The 16,142-nt window shown below is 42.8% G+C and overlaps 1 protein-coding gene across 1 annotated transcript in view; it reads right to left on the reverse strand.

Moving 5' to 3' along the window:
* ADAMTSL1 (ADAMTS like 1) overlaps positions 1–16,142 on the reverse strand; it is a 468,040-nt gene that overhangs the window by 160,462 nt on the left and 291,436 nt on the right. The window contains exons 18-19 of the mRNA XM_079927992.1: positions 10,549–10,702; positions 8,533–9,661 (exon numbers count right to left, since the gene is read on the reverse strand). Coding sequence (XP_079784118.1) covers positions 8,533–9,661; positions 10,549–10,702 — 1,283 coding nt within the window. The remainder of the gene's footprint in view (positions 1–8,532; positions 9,662–10,548; positions 10,703–16,142) is intronic.

The following is a 16,142-nucleotide window of genomic DNA, read 5'->3' on the forward strand; positions in this document are numbered from 1 at the left end:
AACTGAACCCACAATATCTCCAAGGTATGCCTGTATTTTGGCTTGGAAAGTTGGATGGTTGGGGGTACTCTTTACTGAGATAAGGATTCAGGAGTTTCGTTTTAGAGCTATTGATTGACCTTTTCGTGGGGCATCTGGGTTAGGATGCCTCGTACACAACTGTACATCTGAGTCAGGAGAGAGATGTGCTCTGTACTAGATACAGGAGAATCATCAGCATACAGAGGAGTCCTGGAGCCACGGGACCACTAGTGTATACAGAGTGAGGCTCCTAAGGGGGGTAGCTAAGAGGTGAGCAGAGGAAGAGGAATCCACAGAGATGCTGAGAAAGAATAACCAGAGAAGTAAGAAGCAAGCCAAGTGTGTGTGGTTTCTAAAGCAGCAAGAAAGTGTTTTTCGGAAGAAGGGCTCAGCCTGCGTAGAATGCTGCTGAGAGCTCAGAGTAGATAAGGCATGTTTTGAGAGACAACTTTCTTCTTTTTCAACAAACAAGAAATAACTTTTTGGGGGGGTGGGGAGGGAGCTTTACTCAAGAGGAGTGTATGTTATATGTTACATGCGGTCTTAGAATGTGAGGTGGGCAAATAGGAGCAACTCCATAATGAACTGAGTGGAAATATTAGGCAGGATTTAAAAAAACTCATAATTAACAACCTTGGAGGGGGGACCTAGGGTAGCCTTCTACACGTAAAATATTTCTAGGTTATAAATTGGCAGTAGAGGGCTATAAGAGTAATGTTTTCAAACCACTCAGGTGCCAGTAATGCACTAGGACCGTGGAGTGAGGCTAGAATACTTGTCTTCTGGTGGTTTTTGCAGGCAGCAATATGGTGGAACCAGTCAATTACAGATCCACACGAACTACATGGACTCAGCAATGAAAGCAAAGGGAAAACAAAGCAGAGTTCTCTTGTTTTCTCAATCAACTGGCACACAGCCCTGAAAAGTACTTCCTAACTCACCCCCCATGGCTATGCTGCAAAGTCCAGTCCTGCGTCTTTGTTCTCTGGATGAACAAGGTAGCCACACTTAGTTATCTTAACCTCTAGCCATCCAGAATTTTTCCAGAAAATTGGCAGATTTGGAGTCTGTTAGCTTCCACCATGTCTGCTCCCTCCACACATGGGCACTTCGTGGTCTCTCTCAAATCTCAGGCTCAGGGTGAATGTGAGTATGTGGGTTGGTGGGAATCTGGGAAGGAGGCACGGGGATGGGAGAGTGCTTGGAATTCCTAAGTGTCATTTAGGCATGGAGTTCTGTCTGTCTCTACCACATCTTTTAACAGAACAAACAGAAGTGCCTAATTCGACTCTGAGGTTAACCTTCCCCCATTTTTCTCTCTCAGCTCTTCTAAAAGGTGGTCCTTGAACCACCGATCTCAGAGCCATCTGTAGTGCTTGTTAAAATGCAAATGACAGAAAGAAAATGTGGTGCATATATACAATGGAATATTACTCAGCCATTAAAAAGAATGAAATAATGCCATTGCAGCAACATGGATGGACCTGGAGATTATCATACTAAGTGAAGTAACTCAGAGAAAGAAATATCATATGATATCACTTATATGCAGAATGTAAAAAAAAAAGATACAAAGGAACTTATTTACAAAACAGAAACAGACTCATAGACTTAGAGAACGAACTTATGGTTACCAGTGGGGAAGGGTGGGGGGTAGGGATAGATTGGGAGTTTGGGATTGACATAAACACACTGATTTATTTAAAATAGATAACCAACAAGGAGCTACTGTATAGCACAGGGAACTCTGCTCAATAGTCTGTAATAACCTAAATGGGAAAAGAACTTGAAAAAGAGTAGATACATATATAGGTATAACTGAATCACTTTGTGGTACACCTGAAACTAACACAACATTGTTAATCAACTATACTCCAATATAAAAAATAAATAAATAAATAAAGTTGAGTTTGGATTTAGTGCAAAAAAATGCAAATGATGGGACCCTACTGTAGAAAGAGTTTCTGGGGTAGGGTAGGATGTGGGTGTCTCCATTTCTAACAAGTTCCTGGCAATTATTATGCACACTGAATTTGGGAACCCCTCCTCTATCCCCTTTTTATTTTTTATTATTATTTTTAAAAATTTATTTATTTATTTCTGGCTGCATTGGGTCTTCGTCACTGCGTGTGGGCTTTCTCTAGTTGCGGTGAGTGGGGGCTACTCTTCGTTGTGGTGCACCATCTTCTCATTGTGGTGGCTTCTCTGGTTGCGGAGCATGGGCTCTAGGTGCGCGGGTTCCAGTAGTTGTGGCTCGCAGGCTCTAGAGCGCAGGCTCAGTAGCTGTGGCACATGGGCTTAGTTGCTCCGCAGCATGTGGGATCTTCCCAGACTAGGGCTCGAACCTGTGTTCCCTGCATTGGCAGGTGGATTCTTAACCACTGTGCCACCAGAGAATCCCGTATCTCCTTTTTAAAGTTTAGAATTTTTAAGAGAAGTATTGTGACCATTGGAGTTTAAAAAAAACCTTGAGGCTCAAAAGTTACTGTATCCTCTATTAGCCTTTCAGTGTATCTTAGTTTCTGAAGAGCAGGGACCTCTCCTTATTTATGATCTCACTTTCTGGCACTCATCACTGTACCCAATGCCCAAGAGATACTTGGGGAGTTGAAGGGATGATTGCAAAGGGCCCCTTATAGCCCCCCAGCTTCTACTCATGCTCCTCTGAGATACACTCACCACAAAGTAGCCAGTGTGCATCTATAAAAATGGAAATTAGATCATTTGACATTCCTGATTAATACCCTCCAAAATCTCCCTGTGGTGCTCAGACTAAAACCTCAGCTCCACATCCTGGTCTCTGGTTGACCCCATGGCTTCATCCCATATCACCTCTACCTTCAGCCTGCCACACTCCAGCCAAATGAGCTTCTTTTGGGTTCTTTCAACACAATAAACTCATTTTCACTTTAGGGGTTTTGCACCGTTTTTCCCTTGCCCAGGAATGCTCTTCCTTCTGATGTCGTATTGCTGGACACTGGTCATCATTCAGCTTTTGTCTTCCAGGTCACCTCTTCAGAGTACCCATCTAATGTGGTCACCAGATCATTGCTTATCAAAGCTCTGTTTCATTTTCTGCCCAGCACTTATCACCATCTGATATTTTTGTGTCCTTTTCTGTGTTTATTGTCTTGCTTCACACTCACTCATTAATTCATTCACTGTTTATTTAGTACCTGTGTAGTGCCAGCTACTCTTTCCAGCACTAGGGACACAGCAGTAAAGAAAGCCTCTACCCTAATGGACAGGCCATCAGTGCATAAATATGTAATACGTCAAATGACGATAAAATTCTGTGAATAAAATAGAGTTGAAGGGTTAGAGAATGATGCAGAGTGCTCCTTTAGCTAGAATGATCAGGAAAGATCTTTCTGATGTGTGCCAGTTCAGCAGATACCTAAATGTACGTAAAGTGCAAGAGAACACGGACTTCTGTTTCATTCATCACAATATCCTAGCAAGTAGGTGTATATCTGGCATATGATAGGTAGATTAATAAATATTTATGGAATGAATAAATATGCATACCCCTCTCTTAGCATTTAAACACTGCATTTACTTCTCTGGATTCCAAACTAGCCTTTGAGTTGCACTGACAGGAAATGAGTCTCCTTTTCCTCCATCCTTCATATCTAACATAGGGGCTGGCTCAGAGTAAGCATGAGAAGGTTTGTGAAATAAAGGAAGAAGTAGGGATTAAGAAGAACCAGTCTGTCGTAATACACTTAGGGACATCCTGTAAATGATTGCTTAAGAAGTTGACATGTGCTTCTAAGAATGATGTGAATTCATTTTAACTAGTAAGTTATATATCTGATGAGATGCAGTACTATCTGAATTGTTAGTGATTCTTTCTGAAAACCAATTTCTTTCAAATCAAGCTTTGGCATATTTAAAAGCCAAGAAGTAATAGACTTCAGTCACTTTCTTTCTACCTTGACCTATCTTGCTGGCTCGGGCTATTTAGAGTATACTTTAATATATCTGCAAAGTCCGACAGACCAACAGCCAACTGAAGCTTGCAGACTCTTTCAGAAAGATGGATTTGGGCACTAAACAAAAACAGACTAACTGAACTGTAACCCCGGGCATTTCAGCACTTCTCTGTTTGAAAATTAACAAGCATTTCGCAACCGCTACCAGACGCACTAATGATGACAAGCAATGAAACCCAACACAAAAGAGGTCACCAACAGCCATAGCAGAGCCGTCCCAATGGCAGTGCTGTGCCTTCTGTGTGCTCTGTACAGATGCATCCATTTTATTTTCTGAAACTCCACTTGGACAACTGCATAGAAGAGTAAGCTCCAGCCATACTTCTTACTGGCTAGCTAAGTAAAACGGAAAAATTATGATGTCAAGGATCAGAAACAGAAATCTCTTATTTTTCCCTACCACGTGCCATTAACTTGCTTTAAGAAGCTCTGTTGAGGCTAGATCTGGAAAAAAGTCTTGAGAGTGGCAAGAATTGTAATACTGTTTGCTCGTGGCCCCCATACTTTCTGAATGTTACCCTCCACTGCCACTCTCACCAATGTCCTGGTGACTCAAGACCTAGGATTTGCCCTCTGCTGTCCTAGGCCTACAACTTTTCATATCTTTAGCACCTGGCTGCTGTGTTTCTTTTTTTTAGCAAGATTCTGTTGAAACGTCTTCATCTTAAAGCCATTGGACTCTCAATGCCCACTAAGGTGAAAATTAAAAGGCAAAAGTCGTATTTCTAAGCAGTGTTTCAAGAATTGTTGATATCCTTGAGATTACTAGGCCAAAAAATTGTTCACTGATCAAAGAAGTACTTGGAAAACACTGAATACTATATCATTCACTTGGAAAGTCACAACACATGTTGGACTGCTTAAAGGAGTTAAAAAAACATGGAAAAACCAAAATCATTTTCACCTGGGGGTTAGTTAAATACATTCAAGAACAGTAATCAGCTATTGAAAAAGGTGACACAGACCCCTACCTACTACTCTGAAATGTTTCCTAGACATGTTGTTGAATAAAAATCAAGTCAAACTTCTAACCATGAGTAACTTCCCATTAAAAACACAAATCCTATGTGTGTATGTGTATTATATATAATACAATAAAATATATAAAAATTCCAAAAGGATGTATACCGAATTATTAAGACTGACAGCCTCTGGGGAATAGGATTGAGGGCATGAAGGAGACCTGCACTCTTACTATACATACACAGGTATTATTTGAATTGTTTTATAGCCTCTTCATTGTTTTTATAATAAAAAAAGAAAAAAAATCAAATACTAAATTAAAAAATATAAGTAAAGTCCAGCAGTAAATACCTCCGTTTAGCTTTAAGCGAGCATGTCTCAAACTCACGTGATTGATGAATCCCTGTTTTGTGGACCACTTGGAAACAACTTGTACGACAAATTTTGAAGCTACTGTGCTCAAGGCTCTCTCCACTCTCCACCAACATATGGGTTTTAACCTTCTATGGCCTTCTACAAATGAGTGAAGGGTGTGGATCAGAGATGATCTGCTACAACCCCCCTCATTTTTAAAACGAAAGGATTAAGGCCATGGAAAGTAAAGGGCAAGACCAGCCCAAAGCCCTCAATCCTTATCTAATTCCCTCCACATCTTTCCTGTAGTCACCAGTGACCCATGGGCCCTGATCCTTGGATTTCATAATCTCCAGCACTCAAGGAAGTTGTCAGGACCCCTGAGGAAGCCATGGCCTCAATATTCTCCCTGCGGTTCCAGGCAGAGCAGAGTCCTAATCATCCCCTCCCCCATCCCCAATGGCCTGTCTTGCTGTACAGCTTTTAGGAGGAAATAGTCACTATGCGAAAGAAGGGATCCTGGAAGAAGCCGGTAGAAAACAGCAGGGATCTTGAGATAACTTGGTATCCCTGGTGAAGTATAGGAGATACATGCAAACATGAACTTAGTCACTCAAAACAGCATGAGCTTGAGTTGGCAGAACTGGGTTTGAATCTGCTCTGTTGGTTCTGCCGTTTACTAGCTATTTAACATTGGTCAACTTCCTTAATTATGGTGAGCCTCGGTTTCCTCGTCTCTGAAATAAGGATATCAGTTCATATGTTGCACCTTACAGTGGACATTAACAGAGATGATGGCTATGGAAGTTGCTAGCATGGGGGCACAATATCTGGAGTTAGTCAAGAAACGTTAATTCTCAGCTTTTCCCTCACACAGCCAACCGCTACCTCCTTTGATCTCAATAACACCAATCTCGGGCAATAGGCCAGGGGATGTGAATGCAACAGTATGTACACTCGAGAAACCGACTGGCTGGTGGAAGGCACGGCATGATTTGGGCACAACAGCTGTGACAGGTACAGTCACAGAGGTGAGTTCCAGTGCAGCATGCACCTGAGCACCAGGGTACCACTTTCAATCAGCGCCCATCATCCTGGGGGTCTGATGCCGGAGGTGTCTCTCTCCCCAGTGGCCTCAAGGGGATTTACCGCAACTTTGGCCCGACCCACAAATTCCTTACAAAGATTTCTGAAAAAAACTGCAGGGATCATAGCAGTTAAGCTGATCAAGCAAAGTACAAGCTGGGGAGGACCAAGAAGCAAACAAGAGGAGAGGTTACCACCATAGGCTCTCAAAACATAGTTCATTCAGTCCTTGTCTCCAGTGCTTCTGTGTGGGTGCCTCAGCTTTTTAATTACTGATGTGGTAACAACAGTACTTACCCCATAGGGTTGTTTTTTTTAAGATTAAACAAGATAATATTACCTTTAAAGCACTGAGCACAGTGTCAAAGAAAAAATACTTAGTATTGTTATTAAAACTATTTGATCTGTAAGTGCTCAGGCTGAGAGGCAATATTATTGACATTTCAAAAGCACAAAAGATGTGGGCAGGACGGACAAAGTCATGTTTGTTCATCAAGCCTCGGAGGAGGAGACAGAACTACTCTTTGGAATCAAGTAAACTTGACATTGAGTCCTCAGTCTGGTCCTTACTAAAGTGGGACCTTGGGTGAGCTGCTGAACCTCAATTTTCTATGTGAAACTGGAGGATAATGTCAATCTTGTAGATTGACTGTCAGAAGAACAAATGCAGTAACATCTAAATAAACCTGGCACCCTGCCTGGCACAATAAATCCTGCCACCTTTCCTTCCTCACGCAAAGCTACCAAGCCAGTGAAGAGGATTAGCTGAACAATAGTATTTCAAAGTAGATTTCATGAACAGAGCATGCTCCATGGATTCAGAGAAGATAAAAAGTTAAAATGAGGACTTTGGGCCAGAGGACCTTAAAGGTTCCTCCCTCGTCCATGGACTGTGATTCTTCTATTTGCTGCCCATCTTATTTTTGTCACACGTTTTGGCTCTGCCACCTAATAAATGTGATCTTTAGCAAGTTGCTAGACTGGTTTCCTCTTCCGTAAAGTGTGGATAAAAATTATACCTACTTCTTAGGGCCACTGTTAGAAGTCAGTAAGATAAAGCACATAAAGAGTTTACACTTGGGGCTTCCCTGGTGGCGCAGTGGTTGAGAGTCCGCCTGCCGACGCAGGGGACGCGGGTTCGTGCCCCGGTCCGGGAAGATCCCATATGCCGCGGAGCGGCTGGGCCCGTGAGCCATGGCCGCTGAGCCTGAGCGTCTGGAGCCTGTTCTCCAAAACGGGAGAGGCCTCAACAGTGAGAGGCCCGCGTACCGCAAAAAAAAAAAAAAAAAAAAAAAGAGTTTACACTTGTCTGGGAGACAGTCACTACTCAATTAATGTCAACTATCTGTTGTCAGGGCCACTATAAAGATTAAAGAGGATGTCCACAGGAAGCACGGCATGCTGCTTGGCCCATAGGTAGTATTAAAAATATTGTTATTATTATTACCTCTTCTATCACTATTGATTTTACATTATGAATGGCCACGGCCCAAGGAAACCAGTAAGTAATATATGCTGTCATCCCAGTAAAGACACATCAAAACAGAGACACCGAGAGATATTAGGATAATTAATCACAGGTCCGACTGGGAATAAAAACTTTCTGCAACAAACAGCCTTGTCCAGCCCAGACAGAGGATGGGCTCACCCACGGGGACAGCAGCTGCTGGCTGCACGCTCTCCCCAGCCCTGGGGGACCACACACACACAGACAGTATCCTGGTGTACAAGATTTTCAGCGGTTCATCTCACAAAATGGTAATGTAACAATACCTTGGCCTGGAATGATATTTTTCTGCCGAAAGTTCAAAGCTATCCAGAGAGTATCTCGTTAATCTTTGGGATCCTACGGGGATTGGGATTGGTAGGCATCCTTATTACTACCTTATAAAGATGAGAACATACAGTTTAGAGAAATTAAATACCTTGTCTTTGCTTCAACAGTCTATCAGTGCCAAGAGAGGGTTGAAACCCAGGATGGGAGCAATCCCTGAGGCCCAGTGCTCTAAGCCCGACCCTTGGAAACACCTTGAAGGAAGAATGAATAGGGTGTCTCCCACACAGTGTGGCCCCTTGCCTGTCCCTCCCAGACCGGAGTAGCTGCAAAGCTCACCTGTCGCTGAACTGAACCTCTTCTCCGTTCCGGGCCCAGCTGATGGTAGGCCTCGGGTTGCCTACGGCCTCGCAGTGCAGAAGCACACTCAGTGTCCCGCTGGCCAGGGCCACAGTCTGCCCGAGGTGGGTGACCACCTCGGAGGCTGAGAGCTGCTGGGCGGCTGAGATTTTGCGCAAGATGATGGGCTTCCGGTGCGGCCGGCGAGAGCTGCCCCCGCCCTCCCCAGTGGACGAGGTCCGGAGGGAGCTGCTGAAGCCAGATACGTGTTTATGAGGAGGGATGGCCACTGGGGGAATCCCCCGCTCGGACGGCTTGAGGAGCGCGTCCTGGTGCGCGTCCTGGCGGCTGCGGAAGATCTCCTGGGCCAGCTGGGCCACTAGGTGCTTGCTGTAGACGTCGCGGAGCTCCTCGGGTTGCTGGGAGAGGTTCCGGAGGATGTCGTCCAGGCGCTGCTGCTCGGCCACCATGGTGAAAGGCAGGTGCAGAAGGCCCTGCTCGGCGTTCTGGTCCTCTTCTGAGGATGTGTTCCTTTCTGTGGAGTCCTGGACCTCCCAGGAGGCGAGCAGCTCTCCTGGCCAGCCCCCCTGCTCCAGCAACCGAGAGACCAGATCATCATAGCGGCTCCCGGCATCAGCAGGGAGGCCCCGCTTCTCGGCCTTGCTGCCATTGGAGAAGATCCCGTTCTGGTGTTTGTGGGTCTGCAGGGCCTCCTTCGGGCGGGCCTTCCTCACCGCGAGGGCCTCTTCCTCGCTCCGCAGGCTCAAGGGCCGAGCCACCAGCTTCCGGTTGCCTCCAATGAGCTTAATCACAAACTGCTCCCGGGCCGGGCCGGCCGAGCAGGTGTAGATGCCCGCATCAGAGGGCTTGAGGCGGTGGATCTTCAGGTACCCAAATGGGGCCACGGTGACGTGGGCGGAGCTGATGAGGTGCTGGCCGTCTTTCTCCCAGGTGATGAGGGGCTTGCGGAAGCGCCGCGTGGGACAGCGTACCACCACTGCGGTCTTGGGGAGCAGGTAGGCGAATCCCCCCACGATGAAGTGCAGCTTCCTCTGCCGGCGGGTCTGGATGTATACCTTCCTGGCTGCCGCGATGTGAGGACTGTGCTTTGTGGATGGCCACCCGGGCCCTGGAATGAAAGCAATGAAAGGGAAGGCAGATGGATGGAGAAAGAGAAGCGGAGAGAGAGAAGCAGAGAGCAGAGAAAAGGGGCAGTGAGGTGCAGCGACAAGAGACAGTGAAAAGGAGAGGGCAAAGAGAAGAAAGACAGCGGGACAAAAGGGAGAAGAGGGAAAGAAAGCACTTCAGTTTGGTTTGGGCAGGGCCTTCATTTACCACCTTCTGTTTTACGGAAGTAAATGGCTACCAGCTGTGGACCATCAAGTTGCTGCCGCAATGAAACATGGGAGAGCTAATGAGGTGCAGTGGGGCAACCTGCTATCACGCTGCTAGGGTTTTCTACCCCTAGAAGCTGAGATGCAGGTTTCTAGATGGAGGGCGGTTCCAGGGGAAAGGCAGTTCCTCTCATTAAAAGGACTTAAAAAAGAAAGAAAGAAAGAAAGAAAGAAAAAGAAATCAGCACCATAAAAAGAGGCAGAGGACAAAGAGAAGGAGAATGGATCCCTTTTGGGTCCTGCAGAGCACCAGGGTCCCCGTATATGTGGGGAGGAGACCCCAAAAGTGTTACACCTCTAGGGATTAATATTAAACAAATCTGTTTAGTTTAAAACACTGGAGTGGGTAACATCAGGCTTCATTAGTAACATGCTGACTCCAGCTTCCAGATCTCCATATGCCAGCAAGTGAACTTTGCCCTACCTCCTGCAAACTGTTCTTTCCAGCAGAGAAAAGCATCCTGCCTGGCCACGTATAATTAAGATTCCTTTCCCATCTCCAGCTGAGCTCACGAGCCTAATGCCCTCAGAGGGCTTTACTGCCTATCTGCCGCTGGTCTTGGGTTCAGGAAAAGCTACTGTTCTTGCCGTCTCCCCATCCCCAGAGCTCTGACATACTCACTTGCACAGGTGGCCAGCATACAGGGCCTGATGGATGAAGAGAACGGCAGGGGCGGGCACAGGGAGGAATTGACAGTAGCTGAGACACCTGTTTTCAGCACCTTCCGGCAAATGGCACTTCGCGTCTGGGTGCCCTCCCCGCAGCTCGTGGAACACTGGTGGGAAAAGAAGGGCCCAAAGCATGTAAATTCAGGTAACTAAAGGCTAATGGGTTTGTGTGGGCTCTGAAACTCACCAAAATAAGGAAGAAGTTGCTTGGAAAAGCAATAGCAACTAAGAGAGACAGAGAAATATTAATTATGTAACAATGTGGGAAGACACATCCATACTGTAGGCATATTCTACTCGAAGATTTTCTAGTCTCAGGTCTCCTGTGGACCTTTCACCTGTTTTTACTTTTCTTTTCTAACATCTTTATTCGAGTATAATTGCATCACAATGCTGTGTTAGTTTCTGCTGTATAACAAAGTGAATCAGCTATATGTATACATATATACCTCTATCCCCTCCCACTTGCATATGCCACCCACTAGGTGGTCACAAAGCACCAGGCTGCTCTCCCTCTGCTATGTGGCTGCTTCTCACTAGCTATCTATTTTACATTTGGTAGTGTATATATGTCAATACTACTCTCTCACTTTGTCCCAGCTTACCCTTCCCCCTCCCCGTGTCTTTAAGTCCATTTTCTACGTCTGCATCTTCATTCCTGTCTTGACCCTAGGTTCATATACATATTGTATATGCCCCTAGGAATATACAATATATTCCACTGTATATATGTATCACATCTTCTTTATCTATTCATCTGTTGATGTACACTTAGGTTGCTTCCATGTCCTGGCTATTGTCAACAGTGCTTCAATGAACACTGTGGTACATGTCTCATTTTGAATTATGATTTTCTCAGGGTATATGCCCAGTAGTGGGATTGCTGGGGCATATGTTAGTTCTATTTTTAGTTTTTTAAGGAACCTCCATACTGTTCTCCATAGTGACTGTATCAAGTTACATTCCCACCAACAGTGCAAGAGGGTTCCCTTTTCTCCACACCCTCTCCAGCATTTATTGTTTGTAGATTTTTTCATGATGGCCATTCTGACCGGTGTGAGGTGATACCTCATTGTAGTTTTGATTTGCATTTCTCTAATGATTAGTGATGTTGAACATCCTTTCATATGTTTGTTGGCAATCTGTATATCTTCTTTGGAGAAATGACTATTTAGGACTTTGACCCATTTTTGGATTGGGTTGTTTTTTTGATATCAAGCCGCATAAGCTGCTTGTATATTGTGGAGATTAATCCTTTGTCAGTTGTTTCATTTGCAAATATTTTCTCCCATTCTGAGGGTTGTATTTTGGTCTTGTTTATGGTTTCCTTTGCTGTGCAAAAGCTTTTAAGTTTAGGTCTCATTTGCTTACTTTGTTTTTATTTCCATTTATCTAGGAGGTGGGTCAAAAAGGATCTTGCTGTGATTTATGTCAGAGAGTGCTCTATGTTTTCCTCTAAGAGTTTTATAGTGTCTAGCCTTACATTTAGGTCTTTAATCCATTTTGAGTTTATTTTTGTGTATGGTGTTAGGGAGTGTTCTAATTTCATTCTTTTACATGTAGCTGTCAGGTTTTCCCAGAACCACTTACTGAAGAGGCTGTCTTCTCTCCATTGTTTATTCTTGCTTCCTTTATCAAAGATAAGGTGACCGTATGTGCGTGGGTTTATCTCTGGGCTTTCTATCCTGTTCCATTGATCTATATCCTGTTTTTGTGCCAGTACCATACTGTCTTGATTACTGTAGCTTTGTAGTATAGTCTGAAGTCAGGGAGCCTGATTCCTCCAGCTCCATTTTTCATTCTCAAGATTGCTTTGGCTATTTGGGGTCTTTTGTGTTTCCATACAAATTGTGAAATTTTTTGTTCTAGTTCTGTGAAAAATGCCATTGGTAGTTTGATAGGGATGGCATTGAATCTGTAGATTGCTTTGGATAGTACAGTCATTTTCACAATATTGATTCTTCCAATCCAAGAACATGGTATATCTCTCTGTTTGTATTGTCTTTAATTTCTTTCATCAGTGTCTTATACTTTTCTGCATACAGGTCTTTTGTCTCCTTAGGTAGGTTTATTCCTAGGTATTTTATTCTTTCTGTTGCAATGGTAAATGGGAGTGTTTCCTTAATTTCACATTCAGATTTTTCATCGCTAGTGTATAGGAATGCAAGAGATTTTTGTGCATTAATTTTGTATCCTGCTACTTTACCAAATTCATTGATTAACTCTAGCAGTTTTCTGGTAGCATCTTTAGGATTCTCTATGTATAGTATCATGTCCTCTGCAAACAGTGACAGTTTTACTTCTTCTTTTCCAATTTGGATTCCCTTTATTTCTTTTTCTTCTCTGATTGCTGTGGCTAAATCTCCCAAAACTGTGTTGAATAATAGTGTTGAGAGTGGGCAACCTTGTCTTGTTCCTGATGTTAGAGGAAGAGGTTTCAGTTTTTCACCATTGAGAACAATGTTGGCTGTGAGTTTGTCATATATTGCCCTTTATTATGTTGAGGAAAGTTCCCTCTATGCCTACTTTCTGGAGAGTTTTTATCATAAATGGGTTTTGAATTTTGTGGAAAGCTCTTTCTGAATCTATTGAGATTATCATATGGTTTTTATCCTTCAATATATTAATATGGTGTATCACATTGATTGATTTGCATATACTGAAGAATCCTTGCATTCCTGGGATAAACCCCACTTGATCATGGTGTATGATTCTTTTAATGTGCTGTTGGATTGTTTGCTAGTATTTTGTTGAGGATTTTTGCATCTATGTTCATCAGTGATACTGGCATGTAGTACTTTCTTTGTGACATCTTTGTCTGGTTTTGGTTTCAGGTTGATGGTGGCCTCATAGAATGAGTTTGGGAGTGTTCCTCCCTCTGCTATATTCTGGAAGAGTTTGAGAAGGATAGGTGTTAGCTCTTCTCTACATGTTTGATAGAATTCGCCTGTGAAGCCATCTGGTCCTAGGGTCTTGTTTGTTGGAAGATTTTTAATCACAGTTTCAATTTCAGTGCTTGTGATTGGTCTGTTTATATTTTCTATTTCTTTCTGGTTCAGTCTCGGAAGGTTGTGCTTCTCTATGATTTGTCCATTTTTTCCAGGTTGTCCATTTTACTGGCATATTGCTGCTTGTAGTAATGTCTCATGATCCTTTGTATTTCTGCAGTGTCAGTTGTTACTTCTCCTTTTTCATTTCTAATTCTGTTGATTTCTGTCTTCTCCCTTTTGTTTTTTTCTTGATGAGTCTGGCTAATGGTTTATCTTCTCAAAGAACTTGCTTTTAGTTTTACTGATATTTGCTACTGTTTCCTTCATTTCTTTTTCATTTCTTTCTGATCTGATCTTTATGATTTCTTTCCTTCTGCTAACTTTGGGGTGTTTTTGTTCTTCTTTCTCTAATCGCTTTAGGTGTAAGGTTAGGTTGTTTATTTGAGATTCTTCTTGTTTCTTGAGGTAGGATTGTATAGCTATAAACTTCCCTCTTAGAACTGCTTTTGCTGCATTCCATTGGTTTTGGGTCGTCATGTTTTCATTGTCATTTGTTTCTATGTACTTTTTGATTTCCTCCGATTTCTTCAGTGATCTCTTGGTTACTTAGTAGCATATTGTTTACCTACCATGTGTTTGTATTTTTTATAGTTTTTTTCCCTGTGATTGATATCTAGTCTCAGCATTCTGGTCAGAAAAGATACTTGATATGATTTCAATTTTCTTAAATTTACTGAGGCTTGATTTGTGAACCAAGATATGATCTATCCTGGAGAATGTTCCATGTGCACTTGAGAAGAAAGTGTATTCTGTTGTTTTTGGATGGAATGTCCTATAAATATCAATTAAGTCCATCTTGTTTAATGTGTGATTTAAAGCTGTGTTTCCTTATTTTTTTTCATTTTGGATGATCTCTCCATTGGTGAAAGTGGGGTATTAAAGTCCCCTAATATGATTGTGTTACTGTCGATTTTCCCTTTTATGGCTGTTAGCATTTGCCTTATGTATTGAGGTCCTCCTTTCTTGGGTGCATACATATTTACAATTGTTCTATGTTCTTCTTGGATTGATCCCTTGATCACTGTCATGTCCTTCCTTGTCTCTTGTAATAGTCTTTATTTTAAAGTCTATTTTGTCTGATATGAGAATTGCTACTCCAGCTTTCTTGTGCTTTCCATCTGCATGGAATATCTTTTTCCATCCCCTTACTTTCAGTCTGTATGTGTCTCTAGGTCTGAAGTGGGTCTCTTGTAGACAGCATATATACGGGTGCTGTTTTTGTATCCATTCAGCCAGTCTGTGTCTTTTGGATGGAGCATTTAATCCATTTACATTTAAGGTAGTTATTGATACGTATGTTCCTATTACCATTTTCTTAATTGTTTTGGGTTTGTTTTTGTAGGTTTTTTCCTTCTCTTGTGTTTCCTGCCTAGAGAAGTTCCTTTAGCATTTGTTGTAAAGCTGGTTTGGTGGTCTGAATTATCTTAACTTGTGCTTGTTTGTGAAGGTTTTAATTTCTCTCTTGAATCTGTATGAGATCCTTGCTGGGTAGAATAATCTTGGTTGTAGGTTTTTCCCTTTCATCACTTTAAATACGTCCTGCCACTCCCTTCTGGTTTGTAGAGTTTCTGCTGAAAGATCAGCTGTTAACCTTATGGGGATTCCCTTGTATGTTATTTGTTGCTTTTCCCTGCTGCTTTTAATATTTTTTCTTTGTATTCAATTTTTGATAGTTTGACTAATGTGTGTCTTGGAGTGTTTCTCCTTAGATTTATCCTGTATGGGACTCTCTGTGCTTCCTGGACTTGATTGGCTATTTCCTTTCCCATGTTAGGGAAGTTTTCAACTATAATCTCTTCAAATATTTTCTCAGACGATTTCTTTTTCTCTTCCTCTTCTGGGACCCCTTTAATTTGAATGTTGGTGCATTTAATGTCCCAGAGGTCTCTGAAACTGTCCTCAATTTTCATTCTTTTTTCTTTTTTCTGCTCTGCAGTAGGTAGTTCCACTATTTTATCATCCAGGTTACTTATCCGTTCTTCTGCCTCAGTTATTATGCTATTGATTCCTTCTAGAGAATTTTTAATTTCATTTATTGTGTTGTTCATCATTGTTTGTTTGCTCTTTAGTTTTTCTAGGTCCTTGTTAAACGTTTCTTGTATTTTCTCCATTCTACTTTCAAGATTTTGGATCATCTTTACTATCATTACTCTGAATTGTTTTTCAGGTAGACTGCCTATTTCCTCTTCATTTGTTTCGTCTCGTGGGTTTTTACCTTGCTCCTTCATCTGCTTATTTCTCTGTCTTCTCATTTTGTTTAACTCACTGTATTTGGGGTCTGCTATTCACAGGCTGCATGTTCGTATTTCGTGTTGTTTTTGGTGTCTGCTTCCAGTGGGTGAGGTTGGTTCAGTGGGTTGTGTAGGCTTCCTGGTGGAGGGGACTGGTGCCTGTGTTCTGGTGAATGAGGCTGGATCTTGTCCTTCTGTTGGGCAGGGCCACGTCTGGTGGTGTGTTTTGGAGTGTCTGTGAACGTAGTATGATTTTAGGCAGCCTC

Source organism: Stenella coeruleoalba, assembly GCF_951394435.1.
Source record: "Stenella coeruleoalba genome assembly, chromosome: 7".
In the NCBI taxonomy this organism is placed as follows: Eukaryota; Metazoa; Chordata; class Mammalia; order Artiodactyla; family Delphinidae; genus Stenella; species Stenella coeruleoalba.